This window comes from Notothenia coriiceps, unplaced genomic scaffold (assembly GCF_000735185.1).
Source record: "Notothenia coriiceps isolate Sejong01 unplaced genomic scaffold, NC01 NC01_scaffold00005110, whole genome shotgun sequence".
NCBI lineage: Eukaryota > Metazoa > Chordata > Actinopteri > Perciformes > Nototheniidae > Notothenia > Notothenia coriiceps.
The window spans coordinates 10,254-22,074 of NW_011337811.1; the positions used below are offsets into that span (position 1 = coordinate 10,254).

Below are 11,821 nucleotides of genomic sequence, written 5' to 3' on the forward strand. Positions count from 1 at the left end.
ACACGGCAGGCAAAAACATCGTTTTTCAAGCACTGGTCAATTTTGAGATTTTGTGCTATTTTGATTCTATAACATGTTTTATTTCAGGCTTTTGGAAGGAAAACGTACAAAATACACATTTAAGTGTTTATTTGACTATAGTTTGTCTATTTGCGTCAGTAGATTTCTCCTAAATTCACCAAAAGTTAGCTTTCTAATGTTACGTTAGAAAGCTAACTTTTGGTGAATTTAGGAGAAATCTACTGACGCAAATAGACAAACTATAGTCAAATAAACACTTAAATGTGTATTTTGTACGTTTTCCNTTACTTTCGTAAAACCTGAAGTGAATACATTTTGGATACTTATTGGAATTATTGGTGGAAAAGTTTCCTCACAAATGCAATATTCATTACCCGCAGAACTGTGTGCACACTGCACAGCGCTGCAGCATGTCTGTGAGCGAGAGAGAGATGCAGCGTGTCTGTGAGGCCCCGCCCCCGCACGCAGATGAAAGACAGAGATCTCTTTTAAAATATATTGAAAGTTAGAAACGGAGATGGTTAGATAAAATGTGCAAGATAACGTTTATGTAGCATTTCTTTATTGTCGAAATGATGACATTTCATAACGGGATCAAATCAAAGTGAATGGCCTGCTGCTGCTGAATGCAGGGGCCAAGTGACTGGAAAAAGTTTTAAATGTTATTACATCGTTTCAGATAATAAATAATAATGATAATTCATTCTATTTAGGGGCGCCTTTCAAAGCACCCAAGGACACCTTACAATTCATAACATATTCCAAGGAAAGGTTTTAAGTAGTGGTGCACGATAATTATCGGCCCGATAATTATCGGTCCGATATTAGGAATTATGACGTCATCCAGATAAACCCGATAAAAGTATTAATAGCCCAGATAATATACAATATCTTTTTGGGTAAAAGAAAAAAATACTGTGGTGTGGGTGGATTGGGAAGAGGGGCGCTTGTTTTTCACTCTGCTCCTCCCGGTATGCCAGTACTGTGGTATTAGTGGTTTAGGAAGAGGGGAGTTTTTCACAAATCCAGCGCTCCCTAACTCATGCCTGGCTGTGACGTAAATGGTGTGAAGCCAGGACAGTAAACAAACATGTCAGACAGTACAAAGAATGCAGTCCGGGTGATGTTTTTTATGTGGGGTGCAGATGAGAGGGAGCTGTCCAGAATGACACCAAGATGTTGTGTTTGAGTTCTTGATAAGCCATTAAGGCGAGACACCCCAGGTGAATAGGGTAATTTTTTTAACTTAAAGGTATCAGCTAGAAATTTATCCAGTTAATTACTTACAATAAGGCAATTGTCTTTTGTATTACAAGTTTTCTGAAATAGCATGTTTAAATATGCAAATTAGCCATTATCTCATCAAATATGTGCATATTTTAACACATTTCAGGAATCGAAATCTGAACTTTGGATAAAGCCAGGTTAAAAATTCTTGTTTCATTTTGTAGTCATATTAGTATCTAAGGCTTTTACAGAAGGGATTTTGGATATCTCTTTTTATCACTCCATAAATCAGAAAATACTGTCAACAGCCCTAAAATATCAATTTTTGCCATGTTTTTAGGTATACAATGTTGTATAATTCAGGCTATGAATGATATATGAACAAACCCTTCTGTAAAAGCCTTCATAATATTGATAGGAATATAACTGGAAGGTTTGGTGTGTCTACGTGCTACTGAAGTTGAAATTTCGAACTCAGAGTAGGAGAAAAAACTCATTTTGAGAAAACGACCTTTAAAGATTGCAGCGAGGCGCTAGCTAAGCCCTCCTGTTCTTTGGATGACAGCTTGCGCCTCGAAGCTCTCCGTGAAGGTATTTCATGTTCGGCGTCATTTGTTTTTTGTATAATCTTGCTTCGTGCAAGTGACAACTGTTGTCGTCTTCTCTGTAAACTTTTTTTTCGCCGTTCTTTTGCCATTTTGAGATTTACATTTCTAGCGGAAAGCTAACCAGGAAGTGTTTTAGCACACCACGTGACGCATCTGAACGAATCACGTTGTCTGAAATTGACACCAGCCAATGAGATTTCGTTTCTTGGTTTAAGACCCCTTTGTACTTTCACGATTGGTTGCTGATACAAAGGAAATGNACAGAAGGGTTTGTTCACATATCATTCATAGCCTGAATTATACAACATTGTATACCTAAAAACATGGCAAAAATTGATATTTTAGGGCTGTTGACAGTATTTTCTGATTTATGGAGTGATAAAAAGAGATATCCAAAATCCCTTTTGTAAAAGCCTTAGATACTAATATGACTACAAAATGAAACAAGAATTTTTAACCTGGCTTTATCCAAAGTTCAGATTTCGATTCCTGAAATGTGTTAAAATATGCACATATTTGATGAGATAATGGCTAATTTGCATATTTAAACATGCTATTTCAGAAAACTTGTAATACAAAAGACAATTGCCTTATTGTAAGTAATTAACTGGATAAATTTCTAGCTGATACCTTTAAGTTAAAAAATTGCCCTATTCACCTGGGGTGTCTCGCCTTAACAGCACATTTGGACAAAGAAAAGTCCTCAGTAAAGACATATTACAGCATAACTTTGATTAAAGTCCAGTTCTATATTTATGGAGTCATGTTCGGATGTCATGCAGTTTCAACATGTGTTCTATTTTCTATTATATCAGCCTTTCCAAAGAAATGGGATGTGAAAGTGAAACAAACAAAGTCAAGGGAAAGCCCCAGCCGAATGTTGGTGACTCTTAAAGACAAAGAGTCACGACCGTATAAGTCCTATAAGTCCAACTTAAGAATGGTAGTGTGTGTCCTTGCAATTTAGACACTTGAATGGACATTGGCCCATTCTCAATGTCCTCACTCAGCCTTTTGACATAGTATTCTGACGTCAAAACACATTACTGATGGAATTTGAGCAAATAAGAGGAGTTCATATACAGTAGGTGTCATATATAACTTAACATTAATGTTATGGACTTAAAATTGAACATGAAAAAACTCTGAGGAATGCATTAACAAATACATATTACAAAGCTAATTTATTCATCAACAATTTATTAAGTTGCTGTTTTGATGAACTAAATTGATTATTTGACATTGACCTCTCGCTTCTCTGTAAGGCAAGAGCTTGGTAGATGTCAGTATGTGATGTCAGTCGGGACAGAGAGCCTGAGGACACAAACAGACAAACATATATGCTGCATGAAATAATACAATATGAATGATTGATCCTGGAACACTTCTAGACCAGGACAGCTTAGAATATAAACATTATCTGAAAAGAAATGAATTTAAAATGAGCTGGTGTTCTGTCAACACGAGCCTCCAATCCCCTCACTGGGCATCTGATAAACATGACGGGAGGAAGGTGCTGTAACACCAAACCATGACCTCAAGGCTGGTATACAGCAGGTTTACTGGAAAGGACCTGCTGAGTCAGGTGGTCATTCTCCTTTCACGTTATATAATCATTTAATCATAATCATTTGATCCCTTGTTAACATAAACATGTTGATTACGTGTCACCTGTTGCCGACTTTCATAGAACAAAAAGATCAGTCAATTTGGGCTACATTGCTGCTTGCACCTGACCTGATATATTAAATATGATAACAAGTATTGGCTAATTGTTCACTTTAATTATGATTATGGCTCAGGGAATACCCACCCTGTTTCTGAGGTCCAGTCGTCTCTCAGGGAGAGCAGCGATGGTCCAGAGGAGCTACAGTAACACATGGAACCAACATACAGAAATACAGCAGCAACAGGAAGTAGCACAGTGACTGGTGCTATGAGTCATTGTGCATTTTATGAAGTGTTGTCTTTGTTTTCTGTTGGACTAACCGTTATTAATTTGTCACTTTTTTTTGTTTTTACACAAATGTGCGGTTGAGGTGGTTGCTCCTCAGGTTTCAGTGCAGAAACGCCTACGTAACACACCTTCCCTCATGTGGCACACCCTGTGAGCTTGCCTAACCTTTCTGGAATGTGTTGGCCGTATTCATGAAAGGGAGGGAACATCATAAAAACAAAGACAAGGCTCACTTCAGACGTTTCAACAATTTGCTGTGTTTTTTACCACAAGCAAGAACCCAGGTAAGAGCTATTTGAGCTTATTGTAGCGTGATTTAGCTTTTCAGAATCATGTAGAAACTAGACTCATCACCAGAACTAAAGACTTTTCGTTTTTTGAGCTTGTGATTATGCTTTTTTAGCTAGTATGGTGTTGTCTGTCACCTTAACCAACTCTAAGTGCGACTGTTTTAAAACCTAAATTATGTCTTTTTAATTCCCTTTTTACAAGCCAGAATTCCACATGTGGTGGTGCACACTTATTTGCACCAGCACATTGGAAAGTCGGATTTGTAGTCTCAATGCTAAAAATGCTACAACGCTCTATGATAATCAGCTATTTTGTATTCAAATTAAACTTGTCTTCGTATATTCATGAATTACAAACCTAAACAACACATACATGTGACCACGGCAGACTGATGTCCAAAACAGATACTAGTCTTCAAACAAGAGGGTTGTTGGTTGGTCTTTGTTTTTGTCATGTGAAACTGGTTTTACATGCTTTTATTGTCAACTATTTAAAACCTGTTGGACAACTCTTGTGGAGGGATACAAATGAACCTGTCTTATTTTATGCTGGATCCCAGAACATTGGTTGTGACTCATACATTGACATCACTGCAGCCCATGCTTTTTAAAACATTTAAAAACGTTGCTCTTGGCACATGATCATATACTTTAGACATGTTTATGCGAGCAATTAACTGTATTGGAATACCCCAGTGTCACAGATGGAAGACAGAAAAGCTGCTGGCCCCTCCAGAGCTGCCAGGCAGGGACGCTGGTGGCGTCTGAGACAGCGCTGGAGGATGGTGGGGGTGTTTGAGATCAACCCAGAGCATGAGTTTTACCAACTGACATCCATGATAAAAGAAGGCATGCATTCTTCAATACAGACCACAATGGACACATCAGGCCAGGTGAAGAGCCGTTTGATTTAAGGCCCCAAACATGACACTTTGTAGATGTAAATTCACTCAGGAAAACCTTTTGCACAGGATACACCTGCAGCTGAACAATTCGCGGCAGAGGAAACTCAAACTCATGAGGTGAGTGGGCATTTTTTAATAACAGCATTTTTTAAAGCTTTATCGAGTTTTCATATGTTCATAATGTTCTCAGAGTTTCAGTTGCTCCTTCTAAGAATATCTCTCAACCATCTCTAACACTATGACATTACCCAGACACCTCTCCTTGCCTTGCAGGGTTTTCAGATGCAGACATTTGCAGCATCAGTGTTTGCTCAACAGAGGCGTTCTCTGGACATCACAGAGGAGGAGTACATGAACTCCCTCTGCTCAGACCAATGCTACCTGCAGTTTGTCAGTAACTCCAAGAGCAAGGCAGATTTCTTTGTCACGTAAGTGTAATCTTCTATTACACAGTCTAGTCTATCTTTATCTCATCGTAACACCCTTGTCTTCAAGTACAAGGGCATGCACATAAATAAACTCACATGTCTCAATTATAGCCCAGTATGCCTTTACATTGATTCACGTCCACGTCAAACTTTCACTGCCAATCAGAGGGGAGTGGGGGGGGGGGGGAAGTACTCAGATCTTGTACTTGAGTGAAAGTAGAAGTACCAGAGTATAGGAATACTCTTTAACAATTAAAAGTCCTGCAATCAAAATGTTACTCAAGTAAAAGAAAAGTATTATCATCAAAATATAGTGAAAGTAGCGAAAGTAAAAGTAGTCATTGTGCAGATTGGTCCATTTCAGAATAATATATATGATATGTTTTATAATTAATGATGCATTTAAGTGTTATCAAAGCTGGTAAAGGTGCAGCTAGTTTGAATGACTTAGTTTAAATTGTACTACAGTACTTAGGTAAATGTACTTAGTTACTTCCGACCTCTGCTGCCAAAGTCTAGCCTTTAGCCAGGTGGAGAGGGTGGGTTGTTAGAGGGCTGTTTGTGAATGTTGTCAATCTGGGTTGTTCTGTGCGTGGTTCCTCAAAAACATGGAAGGCCTGCGCCAGAACATTTCAATAGAAAATAAATATAGATGAATAGATGGATAAATAGATAAATACAATTGTGGAGGCAAGAAGCACCTTCCTTTTTTAAATGTTCCTACATGGCACCACCACTGAGCAACTGTTCTAGTCAGCACTAAAGAGCTGATCCAAAGGATTCCAAGTATATTCTTTAAGATTTGTAAAATAGGAGCCAACTAGACTGATTTTCAATTTGTATTAGTTAGAAGTCTCATTGTTTCGGCCATGTTTCCTGTTGACTGTTTGCTGGGAGTTTTACTTAAAGGAGAGGTGTCATGGCCATTTACACTGATCATAATTCCATTGTTGAGGTATACTAAAATAGAAAAATACTATGCAATTTTCCAAACTCACATTGGTTTTGCATACAGCATCTTTGTAAAGTATGTCGCTGCAGCTCCCCCCCTCCTTGATTTCCTTGTTTAGTGATACACAGCCAAACACAGCCAAACTCAACCTGAACACACACAAAATCACAGCCGAAATAAAAGCAATAAGTGTGGCTTGATATTGAGTAAGTAAAAGGTTTATAGGTTGATAAACGCTGTGAGAATGGGTCTGCAGAGAGAACCTCGATCCCAACTGTCTGTTATCAGCCTGCAGCAGGGAGCAGAAATCAGCAAAGCTGCATGCTAGGGCTGCAACAAACGACTAATTTGATAATCGATTAATCTATCGATTAATGAAACGATTAATCGATTATTCNGTCAATTTGGACCAATCAGCGGGGGCTTAACGTAACGGCTCAGCGGACGTAACGTAACGGCTCCACGGATTGGCCCATTTAGTTCCGGGTACGTGCTTTCGTAAGCACGTACCCGGAAGAATCAAATGGATGATGATGTCATGATGACGTTTCACCAACGAGGCATTTTGGGGAGGTATTTTCTGTTTTCTGTTTTTTACTCGCTACAGGGTGTACTTTGAGGGTTTTGACTCTGCACATCGTTTACATGCAGAAAAACCTTCATAACACATAAGGGGACGGGTAATAACCGGAAAAGCATGACATGTCACCTTTAAGATAAAACAAGATGGAAGTTTATTGATCCCCCTAATTCAGGTGTCATAGCAGCAACAGAACAAGAGAGAAACACAGATAATACACATGGAATATACATTACACGGGCATAATAAGAGTCCAAATAAGTATGTAAAAATGTACCAGTATGAATAGAAATAACAAACATAACGAGTTACACTGATCCGGTGAATGTACATATATGCAGATATGTGAGCAAGGTTAAATCTACACAATCTCTTTCACATATATAGCATGTAACAAAATAATCTGCTGGTCTTGCCGAAAATAACAAATGCCTTGGTGAAATATGTTGGCGAGAACATGGATTTATGTCAATGTGACTAAAATGTGAAGGTTGACTGATCGCTCCCCAGCTGGGTCAAGGTGATCGCAAGAATTTAAAAGTGTAGTCAGTAGAAGAAAAACCCTTTCGACGTAGTCTGGGGTTTTTGCACAATCATCCAATATTAACGTTGGGTTCTTGTTCTTGCCTGGTGATAAGGTTGTTCTTGGTTTCAGGAATGATAAGAGATTCTTCTTGAAGACGCAGAGCAAGCGCGAGGTCAGCTTCCTGCTGTCCAACCTGCAGGCATACATGGCCCATCTGGAGAAATACCCTCACTCACTGATGGTGAAGTTTCTGGGTAAGAGAAGCGCAGGACAATGCTGCAGTGGGATGTTTTAATTTAGAAATATCACAAATGTGTTCACACATGTCTGCAGAGCCCTCCACTTTAGAATGTAATTCACTGTATATCGCCATATTTTCATTGTCCCAAGTGTCTTTGTTTTTTGGTGTAAATACTTTTCTTCAGTATCCTTTTTTAAATGCTAAATTGTTTATTAAAAATACTATTTTCCTTATATATTTCTTTTTTTTTCCACCTATTATTGCAACTTATTTTCTTCAATTGTTTATGTTCGCACCACCAGGTACCAAGGCAAATTCCCTGTATGTGTAAACCTGGCATAAGCTTGATTCTGATTCATATGATTTAATCATATCATATTGTCCTTTACATGTTCCAGGTGTCCACAGGATTGTTATCCCTAATCAAATAAAGGTATTTCATCAACATAATAACCAGTGGGTCATTATTTAAACTACTTCCTTACAATAGCAGTGTTTACAACACAGTGTTCTCTGTCTGCTCTCCAGAAATACTTTATTGTGATGCAGAGCCTGTTTTACCCTGATGACAGGATCAATATCAGGTACAGCTTCCAGGTTTTTCCCAAGTTTTCTATGGATTTCTGATATATTTTATGGGTGTATGAACGCTGTGATTTTTCGGTTTCATAGATATGATATAAAAGGCTGCGAAGTGGGTAGATGGTCTAACCCTGACACAGGCGGGAAACAAATAATAAAAGTGTTGAAGGACAATAACTTTGAAGGGCAAACCATTGCATTTGGTAAGTGCACTTAATTACTATTCTAATTGATGATGTTGAATGATGATGATGAGCTATTTCAGTATATTTTAGCAGCAAAACAAAAGTGAAACACATTGTGTAAGGGCACGCTAAATGAATGCTGCTGTAGGTCAAGAGAAATCCTGGTTTGCCCATCAAGTGAAAGTGGACGCTGCCTTCCTTCAAGAACTCAATGTGCTGGACTACAGTCTGCTGCTGGCCCAGCAGCCTCTGCACAGAGACGAGCTGGACGGGAAGCATTCATTGGCTAACCTCGTTATTCGCACCACAAAGTATGTCTCCTGAGCAAGTCCAAACCAAATGCTGTCCATTACAATAGGCGCTTTCACACCGCAGTACTTTTCCCACAAAGGTTCATGAGAACTTAGTTCAGGAGAACTCTTTAGTTCTCATGAACTAAGTACAGATCGCGTTCACACTGGAATAAGTCCCTGATGGAGGATTAGGCAAATGAAGCCGCTGACGTCACTTCTTCTTCTTCTGCTTTGGGTTTACTGGCAGGCCGCAAACAACTTCACGGCGTATACTGCCACCCGAAGTCCCCAGCCGGAAGTCCCCGGAGTTGGGGACTGGCTTCAGTAGAAGCTGCTGGGACTCCCAGCAGCTTCTACTGAAGCCTTCCGAGTAAATCGCCAGAACGCCGACACCTCCTCATCTCCAATGCTCCCATGTTTTCTTTTGTGTTGCCGTAAGTTAGTCTCTCTGCGTTTGTGCGCTGGGCTAATGCTAATGCTAATAATGCTAATGTGAGGATAATAAAATGGCGGCTTCACAAAACATTTTCAGAGTTTTACGGGGCGTGGTTTGCATTCCGCCCAGCCAATCAGACATAGGAAACTTTTTCTCCCATGAAAGTCCCTGCTCTCTAGCAGGGACGGAAAAGGGGGTAAAAAGGTTCTCATGAACTACATTTAGTTACATTTAGTGTGAACGCGACATTTCGGAACAAAAGAGGGGAAAAGTACTGCGGTGTGAACGCGAATATTGTGTCTTATTTTTTTAGATGCAACCTTTTTGAACCTCTATTGTTTTCTGTCCTTCCTAAAGGTCTTTGGACTTAGACGATAGTCCCACAGGTTCAGACCCGCCAACCGTACCTTTACTGAAGGAGACCCTGGGTGAAGAGGGGTCAGTCCAGCCCCAGGCAGCAGCTGGGGAAGGGATCCCCCTCCAGGAGATAGGCTGCCCTGAGAAAGAAACCAGGTCTGACTCTGAACTGCAGGAGTTCCATGAACATCATCGTAGGCTTCTGCCCAACTGCAAAAATAGCAATCATGTGATTGATGGGCCAGAACAACGCTACTTTGTGGGCATTATAGACATTTTCACTGTCTATGGCTGGAAAAAAAGACTGGAGAACATGTGGAAAAGCCTCCGATACCCAGGCAGGGCCTTTTCCACAGTAAGCCCTGCCAAATACTCACGCAGATTCTGCCAGTGGATTCAGGACCACTCTCAGTGACACAATGCCATGGCAGCTCTGCAGAGTTTCTCTCAATAAGAACCCACTTGTCTCCTCAAATGCTACTTCAATTGTAGCCCTGATCACCTTTTGTTTTTTGCATAAACAAATAATTTTGTTCCCTAAACTTTCAAAAGCAATAACTTTTGTTGCATTTTGTTTTGTTTCAATTTTGAACAATAACTGAGTGTCTAAACTGCGACCACAACCCAGAACAAATTGTTGTCCCTGGAAATGTAATTGTGTATGCAGTTTAGTTGTAGCAGTTTGTTGTTAACATCCTTTTGTAGGAGGAATAGTTGATCAGAGCACAGAGATCGGGGGTACAGCAGTGAAAAGGGAATGTTTTGTATTGGCTGCATGGGCCAGTCTGATCTGCATGCACTGATAAATACTTTTAATAGTGTGTGTACTCAGGGGCCTCTCCAACCAACTCGCAGTTGGTGTTATGAAGTGCCTGAAGAGTCTGATCCTTTTCCTGTGGTTAAAGGTGTCCTTCATTATGGAGTCAGCATATCTTTAATTTCCCCTGAACCATTCAGAGGGAAACCTTCTGGGCCTGCTGCATTATTTTGTTTTAATTCAATTTTTTTGTATTCCTTATCCATAATTAGATTGTTGTTGTCCCTCACCATTTAAATGTAATCACATCAACAATACCTTGATATAGGTTTTGTCTATTTGAGTGTTTGCATATACATTTTATAAAAGTTTACCGATAGCAACATGCTAGCTGTGTTTGAAACTTGTTTTAGGGTCCTTTATTTTATAAATTGTGTTTTGTGCCTGTTGCTTTTTTGATCTGTTTGCAAGATTTCCCTCCTGTTTCATTATATCTTTGTTTTCAAAATAACCGTTTAAAAAAAATGTAATTTAATTGGTAATTTTCCATTTTTGTTTGTTGATTAAAACGTTTCTCATGTATACTTTCCAGTGTGAAGCTGCTTCAGTTTTTGTTTTCTCTGCTTTTTAAAGTTGGAACAATAGCCTATTACTTTTTATCTATGGACAGCTCTGCATGCATCCCATCAACAGGGACACTTATCCTTATTGTGCGGATAACCTTTGTTATCTGGCTTAAATTGCTCCCTCATTTAGTTAAGAAACCTCAAGTTCAGTACCAAGACCGTTTTTTTTCTTTGAAGTCCAAGTATGAAGTCCATGGAGCCCGAAGTATGATCCGATAAATCCATGGTCCGAATACATCAATTTTTACAGTGTACACATCTCTTTGAATATATAAAGAAAGACTTGAGTATACAGAATGAGGATGTGAGAAAAAGATGTAACCTCTCCTTGTCGGATTTAGGTCACTCCACAGATCTCCAATCATTCCCCCCCCTTGGGGAGAGAAGTTTTAATGTATTCAGATTTGGGTTAAGTATTACATTGAAATCTCCCCCCAAAAAATTAGGATTCCTTGAGGGTTTATATTATTCATTTAAAAACGTATTTTTAACACTTCCATTCATATCCCGGAGAACCCCATTCTGAAGGGAACCTAAGACACCCTGTACAAGTAGGCCTACAGGTGTCCCATCTTTATCCTTTATCTCATCGGTGCATTCAACATTTGGACTGAGGTTGTTCCCCCCTCCTTCCCTTCCTCTGGGTCAGCAAATACAATCTGTCTGTTTGATAGCAGTAGTAATATTCATCCCGCTTCAATCACATTAGTATGCATAGAAAGTGACAGGTGCTGTGACAGGTCACACCTCTCCCTACTTATGCTAATGAGCTAAGTCCCGCCTCCCCTTTGTTCGAGGTGTGAGATCTCAAGTAGTTGTGATATCCCAAGTAGGTGTGAGATCCGTCGAT

The 11,821-nt window shown here is 39.5% G+C and overlaps 1 protein-coding gene across 1 annotated transcript; it reads left to right on the forward strand.

The window, feature by feature from the left end:
- The first annotated feature begins 4,016 nt into the window (after nucleotides 1–4,016).
- pip5kl1 (phosphatidylinositol-4-phosphate 5-kinase-like 1) lies at nucleotides 4,017–10,932 on the forward strand. Its single transcript, XM_010768092.1, has 10 exons — nucleotides 4,017–4,097; nucleotides 4,800–4,996; nucleotides 5,075–5,125; nucleotides 5,282–5,436; nucleotides 7,624–7,748; nucleotides 8,134–8,168; nucleotides 8,264–8,319; nucleotides 8,408–8,520; nucleotides 8,651–8,813; nucleotides 9,589–10,932. The coding sequence occupies exons 2-10, from the start codon at nucleotides 4,808–4,810 to the stop codon at nucleotides 10,001–10,003; spliced, it is 1,302 nt and encodes a 433-aa protein (XP_010766394.1). The 5' UTR covers nucleotides 4,017–4,097; nucleotides 4,800–4,807; the 3' UTR covers nucleotides 10,004–10,932.
- Nucleotides 10,933–11,821: the final 889 nt, after the last annotated feature.